The sequence below is a fragment of the Cucumis melo genome, chromosome 1 (assembly GCF_025177605.1).
Source record: "Cucumis melo cultivar AY chromosome 1, USDA_Cmelo_AY_1.0, whole genome shotgun sequence".
Lineage (NCBI taxonomy): Eukaryota > Viridiplantae > Streptophyta > Magnoliopsida > Cucurbitales > Cucurbitaceae > Cucumis > Cucumis melo.
This window is the reverse complement of record NC_066857.1, coordinates 26,411,608-26,437,265: the sequence shown is the minus strand read 5'-3', so window position 1 is coordinate 26,437,265 and position 25,658 is coordinate 26,411,608. Positions and strand designations below refer to the sequence as shown.

Below are 25,658 nucleotides of genomic sequence, written 5' to 3'. Positions count from 1 at the left end.
AGATCGTAAATATTTACGTGATTTGTTATACTTATAAGAATTTCTCAATAAATAAACTATTGTTCAAATTACACCAACTATGATAATTTACGATTATAATTATGAACTGTGTGCTTGGAAATTATTTCCAAGGTAAGAGTTGAGAGAAAAAGCTATTGTTTTTTTTTTTTTTTTTTTTTCTCTTTTGTAAAAATCCTTTTGGTATTTAAAAGAAGAATTAGGAGTAAGTTGTGGATGTCCCCTTTGGGTGGTAGTAAATAATTGATTGAAATTTATGATGTATAGCTAATCTTTAGACATAAATAAACAAAATGGGGAGATGTGATAAGTAGTTGGGATTTTCAAGTATTAATTCTCAACTTTAATTAAATACTTCTCTCAACAACTACACTCCTTGGTCCATTCAAAGGTTTACACGTGTCCTACTCTTTTGAAAGTCATCTTAAGAAAAAAGTTTGCGAATTCCAAAGAGATATATCGTAAAAGGGAAAACAAAAAAAAATTAACAAAATCGGTATTATTTACTATTATATTTGCATTTGGTGTGTGTGTGTGTGTGTTAGGTTGGTATTATTATATTTACTATTTATAAATACAACAATATTTTGCTTTCTTTTTCTTTTCCTCATACACTCTAAAAACAATTTTCGTATTCTGAACTATATTATAAATTATATATAATATTACAAAATCAAATTCTATAATTTTTTTAAAAACAAAATGATTTATTGTCCACTAATATTACCAAGATTTATAAATATAATACCAAAACACATGATTTAGAACTATGATTTATAAAGCTTAATTTTTATAAATGTAACAAAACACAACCATATTTATGGTCCATACACTAAAAAGTAAAAGCCCATAAAATCAATACAATATTTTCATAATCTTTAAATTTTGTCTTTGAATATTGTAGACAATTCGTCACTTTTCTTTTGTCTTCTTTACAATTTATTCAATCTTTCTTCTTTTTAAGTTACCTCATCTTCCTCATATTTGAGAACATCAAGATCATCTAAATATAAATTCAACATGATCAAAAAGAGCGTTAATCGTTTAAATTTGAAGCCCTTTTCCTATCATTTTAAAAAAATAACTCTACAGTCGTATTGATATGATCGATTTTTTTACCATAGTCAACACGATCATGTATTATGTTTAATACAATCGTTTAGATTTGAATCCCTTTTCGCATTGTTTAAAAATAACTACACAATCATGTGAATATGATATAAATGATCACTTACCACAGTGTCTTTTTTCCATCTTTAAAAAGAACTACACAATTGTATATTACTCGTTTAGACTGTACACGATTATTTAGAAGAATATTGTTGGGTGTGTGGTTGATTAATCACGTATTGGCTGAAATATTTGTGTGATTTTGATTGTGGGTTTATGAGATTTTTTTCGATTCGAACTCGAAGGATTTGCTATATTTTTAAAAAACCCCGTTTATATCATATATTCAAAATTTCCAACCAAAAAAGTACTAAATATAAAAAAGTAAAAAAATGGAGGGTAAAATCGTCCAATATGAACCCATCACTCAGTCACGTTTCCATCTCTTTCTTTCTTTTATTTTTTCTTAATTACTTTTGTTCGAATTTAACTTTTCAGATACAAAAGTCTAAAACAAAAACAAAAGTAAAGAAACAAAAATACTGTGTCCGCATTGGTTCCTCAGACAAAGCCTTTCTACGTACCTTCCTCCTCTGATTCTGTCCTCCCACCTCCCCCACTTCTTCTCCTCCGATGAACGGAGATAAACTTCACCCGGAGCTGGAACCTCAAATGACACAGGAACAGGAGGAGGAGGCTGAGTATGAAGAGGAGCCACATGTTTTGCTTCGGAAGACATCTCGTCACCACGCCCAATCTACCTTCTCATCATCCACTGACAGCGATGAAATGTTCTCCGGGAATTCCCAGGGACTTCAATTCGTCATTCGAGATCAACAACTTCAACAACAAAACCGAGGTATTAGTTTCTGCAACTTAATCATTGCTCTTCCCATTTCTTTCTAATTCACTCCGCACGCCATTCGGAAGTGGAAATTGGCATTCTGATTCTCCATGAGTCTGGAGAAGTCTGGAACGGTCCTCCATTGTTGTGGCACTGTTTCGACGACTATAATGTCAAAAGACAGTTAAATTTATTCCTTACTTTGGCTTCTTTATAACAAAATATTTCCGAGATTTGAGAATCTACTCGATTACGTTAATTTTAATTTCTCTGATTAGCAAAATAGTCGATTGTCATCCCGTAAATCTTGGCGATGAAGAAGAATGAATGAATTTGACGGAAAGAGTGGGAGAGAAGAAACAAGCTTCTTCTTGACGAAGACTACGTGTTCGACGAAAGGGAAAAGAGGGCCATGGTTTGGTTTGATTTATTACCTAATTCTAATTCTTAATTAATTCTCTTAATTACGGTATTAACTTTACGAAAACTTTTCTCCATAACAAAATCATTAACACGTCATCGTCCTTCATAGTAATCAATAATTTCTTTCTTTTGTTTTCCGGTACATTTTCGTGTTAAGAACTTACCCCAATTACAATCTTCATTTCCGCCATCGTTGTCTTAAAAAAGAATATTAAGAACTTACTGAATATCCACAATTTTTACGTATAGAATTTGTAATTTTTTCTTGGCCAATTTGGGCTGGGTCCGGTCTAACGGTACCAACGAGACGATTTTGCTTTTTTTTTTCTTTTTCTTTTTTTTCTGTTTTTAGGAGAAATAAGGACCGTTGATTACCCGGGAATTTAACGAGGCTTTAAAAAAGATCGTACTTTTGTGCCATTTCTTAAAAGTTTTCTTCTTGATGCTGGTAATTCTTGTAATAAGCGTAAGAATAATAGATTTATTGGACGCTTCGGTTTTGAATTTTTACTCCTTGGGTTTTGTAACCAAGCAAGAACAGGAACCTTAGTAAATTTTTATCCACCTAAAGCAAACGGAAGTGGATTTTTTAATTTTCTCAATTATGCTGCTGTTTGAACGATAAGAATTTTGTTTTTTACCCCCTTGACCATCTTAAGTGGATCTAATTATGTTAATTGGTACTGTTGTTAGTGTAAAAAGATCGTAAACAGTGTGATAAGCAGTCCTCCTCCTTTATGAATTGGGACCGACAAATTATTCCAAATCTGGGTATTCAATTGGAAATCCGATTGTACTTCCTATCTCGTGATTTCTTGTTGTTGCTCTTAAATTGGGTGAATATAAACGTGTTTTCATGACTGTGTAACTTCAGGTACTGGATATTCTAATGGATCTTCTCGGTTGGAAATTGAGGATGATCATCCAGTTTACGAAGTAATTCCCTCTGATGAAATCGAAGTTGTAGCCACAAGAAAAACAGACGCCCAGAATGGTACCCCGATTAAGTTCCAGCGTGATCAGAGCCGCTCTTTAGCCGTTGCTATCCCACCATCTAATGGAGAAATTGAGAAGCAAGCTTCTTATTATCCTTCTCTCGATAATGGGACTACTGGATATAAAAGAGTCGAATTGAGGACAGAAAATGGAAACGAAGTGACAGATTTATATCTTGAAAGGATATATGAGAAACCCGGCTCACATAATTTCTACTGTCCTAATTGTCAGGCTTGTATTACGAAGGTGATTATACGTGATAGAGAATGGGTAAATAATACTGTTTCTCCACGAGTTCCTACTCAGGTTGATAAATTCAGATGCACCTCTTGCCTCAGTTTCCTCATCCCTATAGGTGCGTTCTCATTATTGTCGAAGAATTGATATTTGTTGCATGTGGGGGCGTGGGGGGGCGCAAAAATTTTAGAGTTAAACTTGCAAGTCTCAAGTTACTGTATCTCAAATATTTTAGGCATTTGGTAATCATTTCCCTTTAGGTTTTGGTTTTTGAAAATTAAACATATTTTCTTGCCTCTTTTTGAAGTACAAAAAAGAATTCTGAGCCAAATTTAACAATTAGTTTTCAAATTTTCATTTGGTTTTTGAAAACATTGGAAAAATTGATAAGAAAACAAGAAAATGAAAGGTGGAAGGAGTGCTTGTAGGCTTAATTTTCAAAAAGACGAAATAGTTAACCAGACGACGAATCTGGATTCAAATTCTCATGACGGTTGTCTGAGATGCATTATGTGTTCTTACTGATACAACGATCCTTTTTTTTTTCTTTTGATGGTCTAGTTTTGTTATGAAAAAACAAAATGGTTACCAAAAGGATCTTAGTTTTTAGGTTAAAAATCATCACTCCAAAGATTATGCAGGGTATCTTGGAATCATGTAACTGTTTCATCCTTGTTCCCAATACATTTCATATAATTTAGCAGTGGGAAGAGACCTTTTGAATACTATCTAAGCCTTTAGAAACAGTCATGGTTAAATCTTGTTCTGGTTTAATTCATTTCCAGGTATAACATTTCCAATCTTCATAACGATTGTATTTGTTACATCATAGATGTTTGTGTATGTTAAATCAAATGGGTATTATCAGTATTCCTGAGCTAAACCATTTGTCAATGAGCAGGTTCATGGCTCTTTCCTAGATTGGTTTCTCCTGATCCTGAGGAAGAGGTTTCATCTGGACCAGGTATCTGATTTTGCACATATTTGTGGTGCTTTATGTCGATTTTTTTTCTTTTATTTAGAACTTTTGAAGTTATCTCATCGGCAAGACCTAAAATGCAAATTAGAAAGATCGAATTTTTAACAATACTTGCTGTAAGAATATAGTGAATGACCAATTCCTGAAGATGGAGAATAAGGCTGATAAGCCTCTTAATTCATTCATCTAACTGCCTTTCATCCTTAGTTTCCTTCTAAATAGTTTAAAACAAAAGAAGAAAGATCTTTCATCATTTACTTTCACAGCTATTGCTCTGATCTCCTTCTTCAAAAGGGTGGAACATGCATTGCTATTTGAAATTGATGCCTCCATATTTTGATTGTATGGAAGCGGTTAAAGCTATAAATATAGGCAGCGATTTGGTTTCTTTACATGGATTTCTGTTTGCTATCTATATAATATTTCTATATGAGGATATATGGCTGGAGGAAGATTGAAGGCATAGCAGTAAGATATATGACGTGAAGTCAAAGCATTTTCATGGCCATTTCCTACTAAATATGCATGCACGGAATAAAGTTGAAAGCTTAGGGATCAGAGCAAAAAGTCAAGTTGAAAGAGCTCCAGTTCCTGCTAGGTCAGATGATTATGGCATAAGTAATAAAAATGAAAATGATCATGCTGCAGCCCAGGCCCATCCTTCACTTAAAGCAACAAGTGAAGAGGGAATAATTGTAAAAGAGGAAACATTGGCTAGCAAGAATTGTGCAGAAAAGTACATTATTTTGTATTATTTGAAACAAACACTCCAATAAATAACTGAAGGGTCATACTATGAGGGGCAGCTGAAGCTATACTTGCATGATTTGGTTTCTTGACATGGAAAAAGTTACTTTCTCCTGTCTATAGAACTAAAAAGAGCATAGAATTATGCAGTTACACGGTTGGAGGGTTGGAGAAATATCAAACTGATAGAACTCTAAAATATATTGAAAGATAAGATCGCAAACTAACTCAAATATGTTGAATGATAAAAGGTAACCGAAGTACATTGCTGTCTGTTTTACTAAGAGATATACGTCAAAGCGTTCTCATGGTATTTTCTTACTAAATATGCATGCAGGAAATAATGTTGAAAACATAGAGTACAGAGAAAGAGAGATATTTCAAGTTCAGGAAACAAGAGATTCTCAAGAAAGTCAACTTGATAGAGCTCCAGTTCCCGACCAGTCAGTTGATAATACAGTAGCTGATAAAAATGAAGGTGATCATGCTGTAACATTGGCTCGTCCTTCACTTAAAATAGCAAGCGATGAGGGAATAATTGCACAAGAAAAGAAATTTGTTTGCCAACGTCACAACATGTGGATAAGTCCTTTATATTGTATTATTTTAACTTAAAAAGTTACCAAAATTAACTCAAGACTGCACATTTTGAACAGTCGTACCTGATTCATCAGTTGGTAATGCAGTAGCTGATCACACACGAGACATCCATGCTGTATCTGATTCAAAGCCAACTCATCCTTCCCTTAACCCAACAGTTGCCGAGGAAAGGTTTCTGCCGGTTAAGGGAGTGGAAAGCAAACAAGGTAGGGGCAAAGTTTTATGACCTGTAGTAGCCCAAGGCTCCACTACACTGCATATATATATATATATATATATATTATATTTTAAGCACTATTATGTGTTGTTACTTTTTCTAGAACTTGTTTTGCATGATGAGTTATATATATTGATTTACTCGAGTTACTATTCTTTTAGATAATATACTTACAATCGTTGTCTCCATCTTCTAGCTTTTCCTCTCTTGAATGTTGTACACTTTTTAGTTTCCTTATTTATCTTAGAACATGGACTTACAAGCGGTAATTTCAAGTGTTTAGTAATATCATGTTTTGAAAGGAATGTATTCCAAAAAGATCAAAATAGCTGGAGGGATCCCCCCCCCCCCCCCCCCACACACACACACACGTTTTTTCCCCTTATTTTTCTGGTCATTAAATGATGTCAGTTACCTTCATTATGAGTCAGAGAAACTGCAGATGTCTTCAACATTACATTTTCTTATTTTTTGGCTACACCAATTTCCAAAAAAGTTATTTCTTCAGTATTGTATTGATTTTTAAAAAATATAATATTATATGGGTTAAAAGGGGTAATAATGGAAAATGAGAAGACAATTTGGAGGAATTACTCTTTGAACTTGCTACGTGGTGAAGAAAACAATTACCGCTTAGGTGGTATTTAATATAACTTTGAAGCAGTTTTGGCCAATTTCTTGTGATTCTTTGTGCAGGAATTCAAGCTGATTCCATAAATAAAACCCAAGTTCGTGATCAGCTGGTTGAGTTTGATATGTGGACCAATGACAACACCCTGGAAACTAATGTAGATTCTACTGTAGATCCGAGTATACTAGATGGTGCTAAGGACACCAAGAAAGGTAACCATTGGGCTTTACTTTTTATTTATTTTTTTGAGTTTTTATGAGAAACAATAATAAAGAAATAAAAAGAGCCAAGAGGGTTTATGGAAACTGACTTTCTTGACAATGCTTCAAGATTGAGTAGCGCTTTGCAGTCCATCTTTGCTGGGTGCTGACTTTCAGGTAGTAAGATAATAAAACCAGAAAAGAAAAAAGAAAAAAAAAAAAAAAAAACTAATGCCATTGTTACTACTCATGGAAAAATTCTAACCCTTCATTCACATTCACCTCCGTTATGAGGTCACAATATTGAACCACCTTTTTACCTGATCAACAGTTAGAGACTTTATGGGCTTTTCTTATAGTGATAGATTTACAGTCTCCAATTGGGAAGAATAAGTTCTAGCTATTCAAGATTCACATAACTTATATGGAAATCTTTGATTGCTTATTGTTTCTTCTCAAAATTGGATATTTTACTTTAGATTCAACCTCCTTACCTTTTTAGCATATGGTTATTGATTCTAATTTTGATAAGATTAATTGTAGAAAAGTTTTATTGGTAATTAGCTTGCTAAGGAATTGATGTCAGTTCACATAGCTGTTTAGGGAGTTCCTATCGATACATTTTTTAGTAGAGTGGTATTCATAGTGAAAGATCTCAATGAACTTTGTTGGTAAATATATTTGCTTGCCAAATCCTTGGCAAAGTTCAAATGTTGGTGATAACAAGTTAAGGATGGATGCATATCAATGTACATGGACTTTAAGAAGCTGAAAATAATTGAAAGAGGATATCTATTATTGAAGTGTTATCTATAATTTTATGGCTGGTGTTTATTGTATTTTCATATTGCAGCATAGTGATTCGTACTCTATATCAAATTCTAAGTTCAGACAATTCGATCATGTGCATCACATTAACATCTCAGTTTAGGTGCTTCATTTTAAGTGGATGTCCATGTAAGCTTTAATGTTGGACTTACGATACCACTCCTTGTTTCTTGTAAATCTCTATCTATTTAACATAGATGACTTCTAATCAAGAGTATTTCAGATTATAGTGCATAAACTAAAAGTTCTCTCTTCCTGGCATTTCCTTACCTTGTGCGTTTGATGCAGTAATTGCTGTTGAGAATATTGTAGTTGGAATACCATACACATCACATGAGTCAAATGGATCAGTGCGGGATGATAATCAAACTTCCAAAGTAAACAAAGTGCTAGTTCAGAATCAGTCAAATGGATTTGCAGTATTATCAAAGTCTGAAACTGATACTAAAGTTAATTCAACACCAGGTCATACTGACAGCGTAACAGATGCATTTGATGAAAAAAAGGGTATGGTACAAGCTTTTGCATTACATCTTCAAGTGAGGACTGGAAGTTTATTTTTAGGATTATGCTATAAGTCACATTTAAACTACTCTGAAGAATGGTATTGAACGTCTACAAGAACTCCTGTTGTTTACTAATACAAAATATGCTTTTGGAAAAGTGCATGCGGAAGTATTTCTAGAGAAGCATCTCATAAATTTTCTTGGTTTAAGCTCAGGTACTACCGAGCTTTATTAGGGGAAGTACTTATTAGATGTTCTAATAAGTCCTGATTCAGTTAGTATATGAGAGGAACCAGAAGATTTTGATGCCATTCTAGCTTTCTACCATGGGCACAAGTTGGCCTCTAGGGGTGAGGGATATTGATGGGTGTAGGATTCAATTTGTATATGAGAGTAAAGGAATGGACGTGATGTGGGAGGTGGAAAGCGAACTGAGACTTAAATTAGTTGAGCCTGCGACAAATAAAATTTGGTGAATAGGTTAGAATTAGGAAAGGAAGACAATTGGAATAACTTGTTCAGTGGAACTTATATATAACTATCGTTAGGAAACACAACCCATTAGATGGTAAGAGAGAAGGAGAAACATAAATTTCTTCTTAGTTATGTATTCTTAAAGTACGACTATGTGCAAACATGAGCTTGGCACATCTTTATTTCTGTTGAGATGCCATGGTTTCATATCCATATTCCCAGATGTACTGTTCTAGAGCTACTAATTATGAGAGAAATACTAGATCATGTTTATTTAGTTTTTTAGTACAATAATTTGGGGTAGGGGATTCAAACCTTTAACCTCATGTTCAAGAGTGTGACTTCTACCAATTGCTATGCTCATGTTGGCACTAGACCACATTTATTTAATTTCTAATTGATTAAAGTGTACATCTTCTAACTTATTATGGAAAGTCTAGTGTTACTTGTCATAGTCTAAAAATAAATTAGAATTTATATAATTTTAAAACCAAATACAATAAAATAAAAATAACGTTGATATTGTAGCAGTACCTTTAATGACAGTTTGCTTTAAATTGTTATAGCGATGGCATTACATGGCAAAACTTTATTCTATTAAAATGTGATTCTTAAATTTGCTCATGTTAAACTAATAATTTTGTAGTCATAAACTGAAAACCGAACTGCAAAAATATATCAAATATTTGAATTATTATTATTTTCAACTGTTAATAATTCTTAATTTGGCTCGAAACTTCTAGCAACAACCAAACAAACACTGAAGAGAGTTTATTTTTCCGCAAGTACATTGGAGTTTGGTGTGTATAAGCAGTGTATGCAGATATAATACTGTCGTAAAATACCATGTTTACCATGCTCTAGAACCAGTTATAGGAGGCTTCTCAATTCTTGAAACCAGAATAAAATAGAAGCCTTGGTGACTGATGATTTCTGAAATGATGCGATTTGAGAGAGCTACATGAAATTATGACTTGATGATTCCAATATTTAATGTCTCAAGTAAAATTAACTTCAGACTGTCTTTGCCGAAATTCACGTCTTACTGTTATGATCTTATGTTACTTTATGCAGGCATTGATGTTGAGCATGTTGTGGTTGGAATTCCATACCCATCCCTAGAGTCAAAGGGAGGACTGCTTGATCGATTTAGGCTGCCTGCATTTTTTAACAAAGCTCCTGTTCCTGATCAGTCAGCTGCACTTGCTAAGACAGAGATCCCAAAAGCACCAGAACCTGTAGAAGCTACTGTGCCTGATTCTTCTCCAGTTTCTGCTTCCCTTGAAGCACCAACTACAGTTGAGAGAGCAACAGACACTGCAGTGGGCAGTCACGAAGGTATTGTCAGACTCGGATGTTATCTTTCTACTCACACTGGAAGAATTAACACCACCTTTTTTAAGCCCATTCACATTGCAATAACATCTGAGATATGTACTTGTTGCCTTTTCTTTTAAATAAAACATACACTTTTGGTTCTTGTGAGATTCAACCTAAATGTTGCTTTAGTCAACAACACCTGTTTATTGAAGTGTGGAAAAATCTTGGCTTTGGTGTCCCTGCTGTTAATTTTCCGTTTCTACAATGACAGCAAGATTTATTGGATTTTTTTCCCTTCTGTTCTTGAGGTGTTTTCTATTAGTTTTGAGACTGTTATGATATTGATTTATTAGTTGAAGCAGGACCCGTGGCTATTTCCATCGATGATTCTCTGGATGAACAAATAGAACCTGAATCAAGTAGGTATAATAGGTGGGAAATTGTGAAAAGTATAGTTTATGGTGGTTTAGCCGAATCAATTACAAGCCTTGGCATTGTGACATCTGCAGCAAGTGCCAATACTGGAACAGGTAATGTTTAACTCTTTCCATCCTGTTTATAGCATGTTGATTATCCTGTGATCAATCAGATGAGATGCTTATAAATAGCTTGTATTAATTTTTCAGTGGAATGATTGTCATCCGTCTATTTTGTTACTCATAGACTCAAAATAGTTGTTAAGATTCCAATCCATTTTCCCTTGTAATCTACCAAACTAACCAATGTCATGAAATGTATAGGATACATGGATTGAATTGATTTTATTCACACTAAATAGGTGGATAGGTCGATTTTCTTCTTTTTTTTAAACTCCAGCATTTTATATATTTGGGATAAAAAAACATTAAATTTAATTGCCGGAAAAAGGGTAACATTTTAAAATCTAGTTATGTGCAAACATTTTAGGATCTTCAAGAGATGCGAAAAAGCTCAAACATCTAAGTTTTGGCGTAATAAATAATTTTTTGAACACGTTATATCCTGATTTTTGAGTTCCAAATCTGAACTAATTACTTGTTTTGCCGATTATAAATTGGTGACTCTAACTTCTTGACATATTAATCTTTTTCATGTTCTTTTTGCAGGTAACATTGTAGTTTTGTCCTTGGCAAACCTGATCAGTGGCCTTTTTATCCTTGGACATAATGTGAGTAACTGAATTTAAGATAGACCTAAGGGATGAATGTTAATTTAATTTAGAAAGAATACTAAGAAAGAAAAACGGTAGAAGGGAATTGGGGAGACTCTTTTACGAAGTCCATAAAATTCTGCACCTCCCTTTCCTTTTCTCTGCTGATTCAAGTCTATTTCATGTAAAGTTGCCTTTCTTTTCTTTTAACAAATTGAGCAAACTTGAGGCGTATCCCTTCAGGCAAAAGTGGTTTTCTCGTAACGTGTTTCTTTCATGTCACAGTAGTTCATTTAGAAAGAGTAGCATGAGTGACAATTCATGAGGCAAATCCAAGATGTCATACCAATGTTTTTCAATACACTTTCCATTGATTACTCAATCACTAAGGCTGACCCTATGTCTTTTGTATTTCTTTGTTCAAAAGTTCATTGCATTAAGTTTGTTCAATCACAATCTCTCATTAAACATACACAAATTTGCAGTTGACAGGACTTAAGAGTGAGCAGTTCAGGACGTCTAATGAAACAGACGATGATGATCACGTAGACCGATATGAAGTAGTACTGGGAAACCGAGAGAATTACATTCTACATTTTGTGCTTGCTATCTTCTCATTTGTACTCTTCGGCCTAGTCCCTCCTCTCGTTTATGGTTTCTCATTCACCAAGAGCAATGACAAGGATCTCAAGCTTGCAGCAGTGGCAGGAGCTTCTCTTTTATGCATCACATTGCTTGCCCTTGGGAAGGCTTACATTCAGAGACCAAATAGGTGGGATGTGTACATCAAAACGGTGGTGTCTTACATCGTTATAGCGGCTGGGGCCGGAGGTTTCTCATACTTAGCCGGTAATCTTATTGACAAATGCGTCAAGAAATATGGTTGGTTTGAGGAAAACCCTGCATTCAATCTCGGTCTGCCCCTTCCAGAGATGAGTTTAGTGAAAGCTGCATGGGGATCCTCTTGAAGTAGGTTCAAATATGAAGGTAGAATATTTAGCTTTTAAACTATTTTCAAATGTTGGTAATTTTCTCTTCAATCTAAAATTGCTTGATCCTTGTGGTTTTTGTCTCTCCATCTCCTTTTATACTCTTCTGCCATCGCATAGAACTGTCTAATGATGAATGGTTTTTTTTTTTTTTTTTATGTGGAATAAGATAAATCACATGGAAGAATATGGGAATTTTGTATCTCATGTTTAATGGCTATGGGAATGAAAAAACATGAGTTCATCTTTGCTTGCCCTTTCTTAGTTTTCTAATCAAACTTATTGTTCTCAAAAATTTTGGACTAGTAATAAGCTAGTGTAAAAAAGAATGTTTTACTATGAAGGAGTGACCTATTTGAATCCGTTACTTTTGAATGATTCAGTAGTACCATTCAACAGGGTTTTTTTTCACATCTTTTTTTAGAAAAAGGAGACCCTTTATGGAGAGTAATAAAGGACCATGATGAATAGGTTTTTTTTTCTAACCTTGGGGTAAAATTTATTTCTGAAATTCTATAAGTTCAATGCCATCTAATATAAATTACAAATGTATTCAAGATAAAGTAGAATTTTGTGTATAATTGAATAATAATATTTCAAATTTGTATATAATAGATCTACAAATTTGGATAAAAATCAAATGAGTCAAGAATTTATTAAACACAAGATTTAAAAATTTTAAAGACCTTTAATTAGACACACTAAATTGAAATTTGAGAGACCATCAAAACCTGTTGTTACACCCAACATTTAAAGTCCATGAGTCTATGGAAAGAAAACCCAACATTTTAAAGTTCGGCATATATATATATATATATCATACATGCAGAGATCAAAGTTATAAGGACTTTAATTAATAATTTAACTTACCATACGTATATATTAAACAAATACAAAAAAGAACTGTCCAACATGTTTGAAGCACTCAAACCTTAAATTAATTCACATATTTGTAGTGAAGTCAAATGAGTTGCATTGACTTCCTGTTTACAGAAGGGGCATCACAAAATGGTGCTTAATTTAGTAGCATAAGCACACCCCAATAAAAGAAAGAAAAAATAATTCCAGACACCTTTCATCTGGTTCTTCTATTCTTTACTCCTTTTCCCCCTCCAATCAAGAATTAAGTCAAAATGATTTTACAATTACAATGAAGAATGTAGAAGGCAATTTTTCTTATTCACCTCAAAATGGTCTCTGCACAAGTGAAGAAATGAGTAAGCCGTATCTAAGTTTAAATAAAATGGGAACCAAATACACTGATAAACCTTAATATTTGTTCCCCCTTTTACTTTTGTGTGGAATAGTAATTTATCAGAACATCCATCTTGGAGAAGAATGAGCAGCGGCCGTGCTTTGCCTTGGTCTGTTAACTTGTTCCGAGCTGTTTCGCTTCTTCATGATCGAGGAGACTGTCGGGCTGTAGTAGTCATTGCTTCTGTAAGATCCAGCCCCTTGAGAATACATCTTCCTTCCATTTCTGAAGCTTCTTTGATTCTCTAGCATTGTTCGACGAGCCATGGGATTACTTTGGACTGATCCCCATCTATTGTAGTTTACACAACTCTGACTCCTTCCCACCTGCTGAAAATGGCCTTCTCTAGGACTTGTATAGTTGCGGCTCTCTGCAGTTTCTGCTGAGTACATTGTGGTCTCTCCCTCGCTGCTATACTCGTTTTGCATTGCTGAAACTTCAACGGGAGATGAACAAGACTGAACTTCACTTAATGCCTCATTTGTAGAATTTGTTGACGCAACCTCTTCTCCGTTTTCGATAGGATCCACAATTTTTCTGTCCATGGTTTTTCCTTGTCTCAATTGGTTATGTTCAGAAACATCCTTAGTGGAATTTTCATCGGAGCTGAGTGGTGGGGTTTGTCTGGTAGGATGCGTCATAATCACAGCCGTGGAAACTCTTGGAGGAAAGTTGATATCCAGAAGCTGTGTCGGTGTGGTTTCCCTTTTGCGAACAGGAACTGATATCAACTTTGGTGATTCATATATTTCTGGAGTAGGAATTCCTTGCACATGGTTCACATGTAGGTTATTCATCGGAGCCTCTTCCTTGATGGTGTTTGTGGTAGTGGAATAGCTCGGTCCAGGTAGATCCCTGGTTTTCGAGACTACATTTGATGGTGATGGTGTTTCCTCATCATTTGTTTCCATTGGCTTAAAAACTTGCCTCAATGTGAAGGAAGAAGAATGCTCACTCTTTTGTCCTGAAGACATCAATCTGATGAGTTGTAGCTTTGGTTTGTTAAGTTCATCAAGACTACCTTCCCAATGTTGGTTTAACCAACCACAAATAATTGGTAGAGGAATCCCAAATTGCATAGGAAGATCCTTTTTCCAAGAGGATGAAGTTGACGAAGAAGTTGATGATGATTTGGTATTTGGAGATGTAGCCAGTTTCATAGGATCACATACCATGAATGCAAGGTTACCTTGTGCATCAAATCCAGCAGACCCAGGACTCCATGTTACCCCATCAGTCGACAATTTTATTAGGTTATCAGTGGCTATAACCACCTTTCCCTCACTAATGATTAATTCGTCTTTCTCAGAATATCCCAAGAGGTAAACGGTGTTACCAAATTCAAGATTCGGTTTAGAACATATCTTCAAGTCCTGAAGCTGTTGAGAGTTGGAGTCTTCCACTGCATCTAATCCCACTATTGTAAGATCCAAAACGGAACTTGTAACGAAGAACCTACAACCAAAGTAAATTTTAAAAATTTGTTGTAGACTTCCAAGCAAATCATGGACATAAAATGATTCACATGGTATGTAAAGTTCATCAAAGTAAAAGGCCAACAGTCTCAGAAGAATACAGAGATTCCACCTACATACAATATGAATCAATTGCTAATTTCTTTAATTAAGAAAAAGTGTATAGAGAGCAATTTGCCTCCCAAAGGCCAGTTTTGAATGACAGCAAAGGGTTTTAAATCATTTGGTTTTCAGCCCTACGTGCTCGAAAACAAGTGTATCTAATTACAGAGTACCTTGGTGATGTCTGAGGATAGTTTTCCTCAAAATTTAATGCATGGAATCATGAGAAAAAATCAAAGCACAAAAGAACACTATTCTCCAAAAAAAACTTCTTTTAGGTACAGAAAAATTGAAACCTATAACCCTTAACAGAAAGGAAAAGGAAAGAATGCTCATTTTCATTCTATATTTGGAACTACTGTGGAGGCTAGAGGGATGTGGAAGTGGCAAATTACTTGCAAAAGTTTTCAATGGCTTTCCCTTGTTGAAATTATGGGAAGCAAAATCCAAATTTCACCAATCAATTTGTCCTCTCAATGCATTTCATCTCCCATGGGTTTGATGGGATCAGCAATCTGTTTGCCCAAAATTATAATATCTAAAAAAATAAATCTTCCTCTAAAAATGATGCATTTTGTAGAATGACCAGTAACTAAAGAATAACTTTTCTATTGATATTACGAGTGTTCGAATCATATACAGCCAAGCCATAGGATCAATGTCAGCTTCCCTATTCTGTACGAAAAAGAAGTTTGCCTGAGGGCTGAAGGAAGTATGCACGCATCTTCATAGACATTAGGGAAAGCCCATTTTTCCCCCATACTAAGCCTAACAAGTCAATTTTAACCTTAACCTTATATTTTCAATTCCACTAGATTGTGTTGTATGTGTATCCAAAATTGGAATAAGTAGTCAAACTACTACATCCACTAAACTAAATTAGAAATTTTCTCACATATCAACGATAAATAATAAAACACTTCAAAATCAAACTACAAAGTTTCTCAACATTAACCATGATAATACTCAAACCAAGCTACAAAATGAAGCAAATAGAAAGGAAAATTTAACAAAAACATGCTCAAACCTAGCTAAAGAGCGTTATAATATTGCAAGACGTATCAACACCCACAAAAAAAGTTTCATATAGCTCTATAAGTGCTCACTATTCACATCTAGCCATAAATCTGCAAAATTATAATTACTGATCCAAGTATGAGAGATTGAATGTTTATGGCTAAAACTGACTCGCTGAACCAAATATAAGAGTAAAAATTGTTTTTTTCGCTAAATGATTGACATGCCTTTTGATATAACTGCCTGGTATCTTTAGAATTTGTCCCAACACGAACTGAAATAATATAAATATTCCAAGCTGCAAGTGAATGCATATTTATTAGGCCTAATTAATGCATATTTATTAGACCTAATACACCATTTGAGACAAACAATCACTACCCCACAAGCTGCAAGTGACACCACAGCTCTCCCAAGTAGAGAAACAAGAAACCAAGATCCAATGATCACTTGGAAAAGGTAGATGAAAGTTTTACCAAGTGAATTAAGGGTACGTATAACCTACATGCCTTTAAATCAACAGTGACATGAACAATAATTGCAGATTTTTTTTTAAAGTCTGTCCCATGATTTTGACATTCCAACAGAAATGCAATGTAGACACCATTTACCAAGCCCTTCAAATCTCCACACAACAAATGAATCAAAGACAGAGAAAACACAAAAACAATTTTGAATCTGTAATAATCAAAGCAATTGAATATGAAATTTTAAAAAATTAAATGAACTATTCTAGAACTCTATTGGAAAAAAACCAAAAACTCCAACCATTGAACTTGCACACAGCCACTTCGCCATAAATTTCCTCATCCCAACAATTTCCATCAAACAAGAACAAAAGCAAAAACAATCCCGAACATAAGGCAGCAACTCTTCCTAATCCTAATCTTCAATGTTTCTTCCCATATTTCCTACATTACCCAGAAGAGAAAAAAGCAAGAGAAATCACCTGTGAGGAACAAGAGTGGCAGCGACGCCGTTTTGGAGGCGGATCTCGCAACTCTCAGCAGCAGAAACGGATGGAAGATTGACATGGGTGGTCAAAAGAAGGCTCCGGTGGATTAAAAAAGCGGTGCCGGAGGCTCCATTGGCAGAGATACGAGCCATGGCAGGGCCTTTGCCGGAAAAAATGGTGGCCTTGGTTCTCTCGGCCTTTCCAACCCCTTTACAGAAGCACAAAGAGTCGCCCAAAACACCCATGATTGGAAATGGTAGGATGTGGAATCTGGTGGAATTATGGATCTAGAAGAAGGAGGAGGAGGAATTGGAGCATTTGAGTGAGTGGGAGAATGTAAAATGTGGAAATGTGAAATGGGTCACCATTTTTGTGTCCTATGCAGAGAATTAGAGAGAGAAAAGGGGGAATTTGTCAAAGTTTTATGCTATCACTACAGCGACTACGTGGATGAAGAATCCTACTCCGACTCCAACTCTAATTAAGGAGTTTATGTGAATCATCCTTAGAACATCCATTGGTATTATAATTTTAGAAAAGAATTATAGAATTCTAAACACATTCTACATATTGATAGCTATATTTACTTTGATGATCAAAGTTTGTATTAATTTTAATTCTAAAATTTCAATTTCATTCATTTAAACTATTTTAATATTAAATTTTTTATTTTATCATTCGCTTCATTCTCAAATCAATTTTACCTCAATAGAATTTAATCAATTGCATTCAATTATACACATTTGAAATTTAAAATTTAAATAGATGAAATAAAAACTTAAGATTGTAATCTATATATTTTACAAAATTTAAAGTTTAATTAGACAAAACTAAATCGAGACTTCAAAGTAATAATTGATAAAACATATCACATATAAAGTAAAATGTGAATGTCTACTTTTAATATTATTTTATTATTCAATAAAAAGAATGAAAATTTAGAGATTTAATATCGAATCTAATATATAGGTGATTATGTTGAGTTTAGAATAAAGAAGTAATTGAAGTTTTAATTATAGATAGATATATGGGGCCTTTCTAAAAATGTAACAAAGTCGCAAAATATTTACACTATATAGCACGCTCTCAACAATGTCCGTAATATATTTGCGATTGTTTAGATTTGGTTATTGTTTGGTACGGTACCGTTTATATATGACTACAATTTAATTTTTCAATTCTGTCGTTTAATTTTGTTACACGATCGTTTAGATTTAGCTATATTTTTTTCGATCTTTCATTTTGTTTACTTTTTTAGATTATTTACATTTGGCTACTCCAATCTAAATGATTTTTTATACACAATTTTCAGTTTTTTACATGATCGTTTACATTTGGCCATCAAAATTCTTTATACACGATAGATTTTACTATTTTTTGTACATGATCGTTTAGATTTGATTAACCAAATTTAAAGGATGTAAAAAAAAGAAAAGAAAAAGAAAAAGAACGATAAAAAAGAAATCACATTGAAAAAAAGGAAAAGAAGTAAACGACGTAAAAAACAATCAGAAAATAAGAAAGACTATGAAAAGAAATCGTAGCAAAAAAAAAAAGGAAAAAAAGAAATACTATGGAAAGAAACGAAGGAAAAGAAAAAAGATTATAAAAGAAATCGCAAAGGATGAAAGAAATCGTGAGAAAAAAAAATGAAAGATGGAAGGACAAACTTGGAATATTTAAAAAATGAACCAACTTTATGGTTTTGTTATAGATAGGGTAAATAGTTTGGTGTTTGGTTACAAGTTTCCCTAGATATATAATGAAATGGTTATTTATAAATATTACTAGTAAGTTAGGTTATAAGTTTAATTTATCCATGTTTGAACTCTTTTTTTAGAAATATCCCAACTTTAAAATTTTATTGACATGGTTGTCTAACTTTTAATTAACTTTGAATCATCTCTATATAGAGTTGACAGAAATTTTAAATATATTTTTTTAAAAAAATTAAACACAAAGTTGAACAATGGAGTTTGATATTTTAAAATATAGAACAAAGTTAAGAAGTTTGAAGATTGAAGAGTTGTTAGGATGGTGAATGATAGATAGTTTGAGTAAGTTGTTAGAGAGTTGAGAGTTAAAATTTTGGAGGGAAAATGTAAGATTATGGATGGAGATTTATTTGAGGGTCTCTCTTCTTACCTCTCTCCCTCCATACTTTACCCATTCGAATTTCTTTTCTTAAATTGACCAAAAATCAAATCTCAACACGTAGCTTAGGTTGGGTTGTAATATCCAATTTTTTCCCATTTCAAATATTTGATAATTCAAACTCTCATCACTAAATTTACCCAAAGTTGTGTGTGGTTGGATTTGATTTGATGGTCCCTCACCTCACCTCACCTCACCTCACCTATATTTACCCAAACTCTCATCATTCTTTTGTTTAATTCTATGTTCTAATCAACTTTTTCTTTTTCTCTATTATTTTCCCCTTCATATTCTTTCAAACTCTTCTTTTTCTTTTTCTTTTTCTTTTTCTATCCATAATCATTTAATATCAAATATCATTATGATTTTTTACTTTAATTTAAAACCCATTTTTCCTTTCTATTCTCTTATTTTTATCATTGATTTTATTACAATCTTAATATTAATTTTTTTTTTCAATATTTTGATGTTTTAGTGATATTTTTACATTTTAATATTATCAAATCAATCTGCATTATCATTAAAATCATTAAAATAAGAAAAAATAAACGATAAAATGTTAATAATGCAAATATAACATATCCAACCAACATTTTAACTTGTTTAAAAAATGTGAAATAATCAGTAAATTAAAACAAATTTTATTATTTTTTTTATGATTTTCTCAAAAAATGTTGATCAATATTAACATTTTATCGACATTTGAAACCATATTGACTTAAGATAATTTCAAACGAAACGTTTTCCACCGGTTAAATTAAAAGAAAAAAGAAAATGGGGCGTTAATTGTTTATGCTAAAGATGTTAATTAAAGTTTAAAGTATATAACTAAAGAAATGAAAAAAAAGTTCTTTAAAAAAGAAGTATTACAATCCACTCTTTAATTTGAAATAACTGAGTCTTCAAGTATTACAATATTCCTTAATTATTATATTTATAATGGTGGAATTTATATTTAATTTTCATAAGTCAATATAAAATTATTCTATCATCTCATTCCCTCATTCTTCTTAATAACTATGTCTTTTTCTCTTGGATATACAATTTCAATGTGATGCCTTGATGCTTTTGATATCGGTGGGATAGAAGTATCTGTATTGACGGAGACTTTATTTCTTGGATAAAAATCGAAGGTTGTAATTTAGGAAAAAAAAAAAAGAAAAAATCTGATAAATAAATTACCAAGGGAATTGATAAACAGAGCAACCATTAAACTACCTACAAATATTAAAAATTTAATAGTTTTTCTTTTGTATATATTATATAAAGAAGATAAAGTTGAGAGGACTCAGGCTTATATGAAATTCGTCGGTGTCCAGATGTAGGTGTAATATCATCGAATTCGGTTAATTACCAAATACTTTGTGTTATTGTCTCTTTTCTTTATTAAATGTGTCGTTATTTACAACATTAAATTTATTCTATTAATCAATCCCTATTGTTTTTTCATGTATATGTATATATATATATATATATATGTATATGAAGATTTCAACCAGAATGATTATTATTAACTCCCATCACCACCTTTAAAGACTATCATCCCTATCAACTCTAACGGTAACAATCGTAGATAATCAATTTCGATGACCATTATTTTAAATTATTAGTTCATAATAATCTATAGTTTTAGTTTACAGTAATTTTGACATTAAAAAACGCTTTTATTATATAAACAAACAAAACAAACGTGTTTATATACACTTTTGAAGAAGAGTAACCAAATACCTGTTGCTTTTTACTTGTATAAAAAGTGTTTAAAGAAAAATAAAAAAAAACATTTTTTTCAAGTCCATTCAAACAGATCCATAGCCATATCTTGGGACTTCAAACAATATGGTAATAACTTAGAATGAAAGTAGAGACTTGAATACTATATACCTTGTGATGTTACTGCTACGCTCATTTTAAGTTCCCATTTTCATTCAAAATTCTAACAAATCTCTACCGTAAGAATACTATGAAAGTCTAGTGTAAGTAGTACTACAACTTTTGAAAGATAGTTTTGCTGTATCATGTTATAAGTTATACAAGTCTATCTCAATAACTTCATAATTGCACTAGAACTTTCTCTGTATTGAAGTCCCATCACTTTCTGCTTATATCATTGTAGCTTTTGTTCAACTCCAGTCTATCTAATTACATATATTTTTCACCGTTTGACTACATGGATTGTGATTGTTTAACATTGGTAGGAGTCGTTAGTTGCTAGCATTATTTACCTAAGAAGCAGACTACATGTTATTGAACAACAGAATATCAATGGTCCATCACCAAGAGACTGAGGGTAAAATTAGAATTGAGAAAAGTTTAAATAAAAAGAAACACCAACTAGCCATCTACAACATTTTATCATATTTGTTATATCTACACAAATATTTGGACAGTTTTATCATTCACTACAGAAATAAAAAATGGCTCGGGGGGATGTTAACAAATTGGTCTACTACAGAAACGAGACTTCATAAGTTCAGGGACTTGAGAACGGAACAAAAGACGGGGGGACTCAACCGTCTTCCGAAAAGGGATGTCGCTATGTTGAAGAGACAATTATCTCACTTGCAAACATATCTGGGCGGGATTAAATATATGACGGGGTTACCCGATGTTGTAATAATCGTTGATCAACAAGAAGAATATCGGACTCTTCAAGAATGTTTCACGTTGGGAATTCCAACTATTTGTTTAATTGATACAAATTGTGACCCCGATCTCGCAGATATTTCGATTCCAGCGAACGATGATGCTATAGCTTCAATCCGATTAATTCTTAACAAATTAGTATTTGCAATTTCGGAGGGTCGTTCTAGCTCTATACGAAATTCTTGATTAATAATAAGATAAATCAATTTTGGGGGGAACTCCATAGATTTCGGGAGTTGGTTACTATTCCCGAATCGCACAAAAGAGATAAAAAAAACTAGGGATATTGTAATGCAATAAATTGGTATCAAAAATAGCCTATATTATTTATAATTTTCCGGAATATATGAATGAAGGAGATACAAACTTGAAAGTTTAAACACTCGCCAAAGACTTTTTTTCTTTTTCTTTTTAAACACTGAAAATGAGAAGCAATAGAAACTTTATGTTATGAATCTATAATCACGAAAAATATCAATCACTTTATGAAACATAATTACGAAATTGAACAGAAATTTGGCAGTATTTAGATTAGAAAGAGAATTTATATAATACAAGAAAGAGGCGTAAAATGCAGAACCTGCAAGAAGAAAAACAAAAATGTCAAATATCAGCTTTCTCTAATTTATTATCGTTAGTCCCTGCCATATTGTACAAAAAAAAAAAAAAAAAAAGCAAAAAAACTTCAGATCCTTTCTTCCATGATCAATGGGAAAAACAGAATGTCTCAAGGATCCTTTTTGTTTAATTGCCCAAGGGCCCTCTGTGCGTAGAGTTGTTGCTCTCGAGCTTGTTTAGCAGCTAAAGCTTCCTCATCAAGAACTTGAATAGGAGACCATTCGGGTAATTTCATCCAGCTACTACTTCCTTCAATTATTGACTCTTTGTAGCTTCTTAGCGTGGGTTTTAGTTTGAGTGTGGCATAATCTACTGTTGTCCCAACAATGGTGAAGATTAATGAGTATCGAACAGAGCCGAGCTGACCACCTAGCAAGTCCAAGAGAATTTAATTGTTTACAGTAGAGTCATAAAATTTGAACTTTGGCAACACTACACAGATCACAATTAGCATTTCATCTCTACTCGTTTTTGTACGACCTATAACTTTGAGAAGCATGATCCTTTTACCTGTGGTCAAGTATCCGAAGGCTCTCCCTCTAAATCTCGGTCACTCAGGTGTATAGAAAAAAATCTCAACGCTATCAAATTATATAACATCCTTTTATTTACCTTTTCTTTGACTCATTCCTGTCCAGGAAACTGATTCATAATAGACAGAACCAAAAATGACCACAGGACTTGTGTCATAACTCATCCAGAAACTTTCCACAAGGCACAATTTCAAGTTATCAAAAATGATGATTTACAATAGAATTATAGAAAAAGGTTCAAAACAGAAGTTAGGTCCTAGATAATAAGTCTTGCTTCTGTTTATGGGAGTGAGGCATGTGAAGTATGTTAACCTTGAAGGCGTCCGAGAAGAGCTCCAGTTCCAAAACCTGCTATTGCAGAGTTCATAAGATCATCAGGTTCTGACCTTCGAGAAACTCTAACAAACTCACGTGCACCTGTTCAATTTGTGAAGTGTTAATGACAAAAAGTACTGTGTAAGAACTTTTAGCATCCATGATGGAAAGAACGCTATGGTACAAATAAATATACACCCATCCTAATCTTCAAAACTTTCCTTGAAATACAAAATCACATATTTCGTTTCCTTTTCAAAAAAAAAAAAAAAATCACATAAACTTCCACCACGGTTTAACTTGAATCTTGGAGTCTCAATTCAAAAAAATCTTCTCTAGAAGTAACTAACATGATAATAGAATATCCTTAATGGACAGTTTATGTTCCAATCTCAATTCTAACTACTGACCAGTACTTGGACATGAGTTAAAGAAGAGACAAGTTTAATGGATTGTGGTTAAAGTGGCATAACTCAAAACACAAAAGAACTTCATCTAACTACAACTTGGTGATTGAAAAGTAAAGATCTCATTAGCAAGGGCAGGAGTATCTAACATATTTGGAGGTCTTCTGTATAGAATTGAATGGCTGTATGACAGGATAGATTTCAGATTCACAGTATGGAAAAGATCAGCACAATGGTCTACCATGAATAGCAGATATAATTTGTGGCTGAACCTACCTTTCTAGGAGAAAGGTGATAAGAGAAAGGTGAAAAGATGCTCTAACAAAAGTTAGCAAACGATGTCCCTCAATCCACAAAAGGTTGGATCAATCCATGCACAGTTTGAATAAATCTACGTATTGAAATTGTAGAATATCCTAAAAATCTAAATGACATTTATCTCAATCAACAAGCCATAACCAAGAGATTTATGCAAGTATCTACATTTTGGCTCACCTGATAAAAATAAATTAACACAATTCCGCAAAATTTTTGGTGTTACTTTGAATAGAATCCTTTCCTCAATTTAGGAAAAGAATGTATCACTGAATGAATGCCCAAACTCCAACCCCTCCATTTATCCCGTTCTCTCATGCGTTGATGAATTGAATGAAGTCACCCAACGATGTCAAGTAGCAGCATTCATGATCGTTCTTTCATTCTTCAAGAGAATGAAACTTAACTAATCTGATACAAAAGAAACTTCCCATTTTGATCCAACCACCAGGGTATCCATCATCAGCAAAAGGACAAACAAAACCCAACCCAAGCCAACAAAATTTTCAAATTGTCATCACTAATTATTGTAAATGACTTTATTTTCTCTGATTAGCTATAGACTTCACAATTTCCTAATTATAACAACATCCAACAAATCCAATCACAAGAGAAGCTTCAATAAGCAAAAAAATTATGAGCACTAGAAAAAAAAGAAAAGAATTACCGCAGTAGCAAGCAGCGACAATGGATAAATTGGTAGCATAAGTTGCAGAAATGTTAGCGAGGCCATGAATTTTTCGATACTTGGAAAGTAGCCCAGCTCCACCCCCAACAAGCCCTGTAGAAAAGAGAGTATATGTAAATAGTTTTTAGTTTGGTCTTGAGAGAAACAAGTAAAGATGCAATCTATACAGACAAGTTCAAAAAATTAATGATAGATCCAACAGAATGGAAGCTTAACGGAGGAGATGATGAAAGTTAGAAGAGATAAATACAGACCTGCGAGAAGGGTGGGATAGAAGATACGTTCCTTCCAACCGCCATAATCTGAAGAAGTAGAAGAAGAAAAAGGAGTGTCAGAATTTGGGGTTTTTGGATCCGGTGAATCCATTACAGCTTTAGACAGCTTCCGTCGCCGATTGCTATGATCGAACAAATGAATATCAAAATAAATGGGAAATTTCCAGTACTTTATTTTACGAAAATTTTGACCGAAGTATCGATTAAACGTCGATTTTCATATGATTCCTGAATTCTTTTTTCTAAAAAAAGAAAAGAAAAGAAAACAACGAAAAAAAAATTAATTACTAAATAAACATTTTATTGTTTTTTTAAATAACGATTCATTTTCATTAACGTAACAAAACATAACAATATTTATGATCTCTGTAATAAAAACAAAAAACTTATAAACCCGTAAAATATTTTCATAAATTTCTTCTTCTTCGTGATTTCTACATCTTCTCTTCTAGAATTTCTTTATTCTATTTTTAAACGATTTAATCTTCTGCTTAAATCTCTTATTTCATATTCATCATTTTTCTATAAAATTCTTAAAGCTACTTCATTTTCCTCATATTCAAGAATATCAATATCCAGATCGTTTAAATTCTTCTTCTTCGTGATCATATTAAAGTGATATTTAAACGATCTAAAGAATCATTTAGTATAGTCAACA

At 33.1% G+C, this 25,658-nt stretch overlaps 3 protein-coding genes across 7 annotated transcripts; 1 reads left to right on the top strand and 2 right to left on the bottom strand.

Annotated features, from left to right (window-relative positions):
* The first annotated feature begins 1,643 nt into the window (after nucleotides 1–1,643).
* Nucleotides 1,644–12,504, top strand: LOC103497596 (membrane protein of ER body-like protein). 5 transcript variants are annotated; one of them, XM_008459835.3, is made up of 11 exons: nucleotides 1,644–1,987; nucleotides 3,270–3,746; nucleotides 4,530–4,592; nucleotides 5,692–5,832; nucleotides 6,011–6,160; nucleotides 6,868–7,014; nucleotides 8,119–8,337; nucleotides 9,885–10,148; nucleotides 10,493–10,660; nucleotides 11,216–11,277; nucleotides 11,745–12,504. In XM_008459835.3, exons 1-11 carry the CDS (start codon nucleotides 1,762–1,764, stop codon nucleotides 12,225–12,227), a joined length of 2,400 nt encoding a protein of 799 aa, XP_008458057.2. In that variant the 5' UTR covers nucleotides 1,644–1,761; the 3' UTR covers nucleotides 12,228–12,504. The 5 variants fall into 5 exon arrangements, with proteins under 5 accessions (XP_008458057.2, XP_008458059.2, XP_008458056.2 ...); XM_008459834.3 differs by having other exon boundaries at nucleotides 1,659–1,987; nucleotides 10,484–10,660; XM_008459836.3 differs by lacking the exon at nucleotides 1,644–1,987 and adding an exon at nucleotides 2,921–3,166 and having other exon boundaries at nucleotides 10,484–10,660.
* An 806-nt stretch (nucleotides 12,505–13,310) lies between these two features.
* On the bottom strand, nucleotides 13,311–17,541 carry LOC103497595 (uncharacterized). Its single transcript, XM_008459833.3, has 2 exons — nucleotides 17,047–17,541; nucleotides 13,311–14,958 (listed from the first exon to the last, which is right to left on the bottom strand). Exons 1-2 carry the CDS (start codon nucleotides 17,295–17,297, stop codon nucleotides 13,563–13,565), a joined length of 1,647 nt encoding a protein of 548 aa, XP_008458055.2. The 5' UTR covers nucleotides 17,298–17,541; the 3' UTR covers nucleotides 13,311–13,562.
* Nucleotides 17,542–22,353: 4,812 nt separating this feature from the next.
* Nucleotides 22,354–25,274, bottom strand: LOC103497594 (uncharacterized). The gene is made up of 4 exons (XM_008459832.3): nucleotides 24,980–25,274; nucleotides 24,705–24,818; nucleotides 23,313–23,417; nucleotides 22,354–22,836 (listed from the first exon to the last, which is right to left on the bottom strand). The coding sequence occupies exons 1-4, from the start codon at nucleotides 25,089–25,091 to the stop codon at nucleotides 22,577–22,579; spliced, it is 591 nt and encodes a 196-aa protein (XP_008458054.1). The 5' UTR covers nucleotides 25,092–25,274; the 3' UTR covers nucleotides 22,354–22,576.
* Between the last annotated feature and the right edge of the window lie 384 nt (nucleotides 25,275–25,658).

What these genes read in the sequence shown, in the direction of transcription:
- LOC103497596 (XM_008459834.3), top strand. Translation starts at nt 1,762, where the DNA reads ATGAACGGAGATAAACTTCACCCGGAGCTGGAACCTCAAATGACACAG. An exon ending in ACTTCAACAACAAAACCGAG is followed by an intron (nt 1,988 to 3,269) that starts GTATTAGTTTCT and finishes GTGTAACTTCAG; the next exon opens with GTACTGGATATTCTAATGGA. An exon ending in TGCAGTGGGCAGTCACGAAG is followed by an intron (nt 10,149 to 10,483) that starts GTATTGTCAGAC and finishes TTGATTTATTAG; the next exon opens with TTGAAGCAGGACCCGTGGCT.
- LOC103497595 (XM_008459833.3), bottom strand. Translation starts at nt 17,297, where the DNA reads ATGGGTGTTTTGGGCGACTCTTTGTGCTTCTGTAAAGGGGTTGGAAAG. An exon ending in GCCACTCTTGTTCCTCACAG is followed by an intron (nt 14,959 to 17,046) that starts GTGATTTCTCTT and finishes CTTTGGTTGTAG; the next exon opens with GTTCTTCGTTACAAGTTCCG.
- LOC103497594 (XM_008459832.3), bottom strand. Translation starts at nt 25,091, where the DNA reads ATGGATTCACCGGATCCAAAAACCCCAAATTCTGACACTCCTTTTTCT. An exon ending in TGTCGCTGCTTGCTACTGCG is followed by an intron (nt 23,418 to 24,704) that starts GTAATTCTTTTC and finishes CAAATTGAACAG; the next exon opens with GTGCACGTGAGTTTGTTAGA. An exon ending in TCTTCTCGGACGCCTTCAAG is followed by an intron (nt 22,837 to 23,312) that starts GTTAACATACTT and finishes TGGACTTGCTAG; the next exon opens with GTGGTCAGCTCGGCTCTGTT.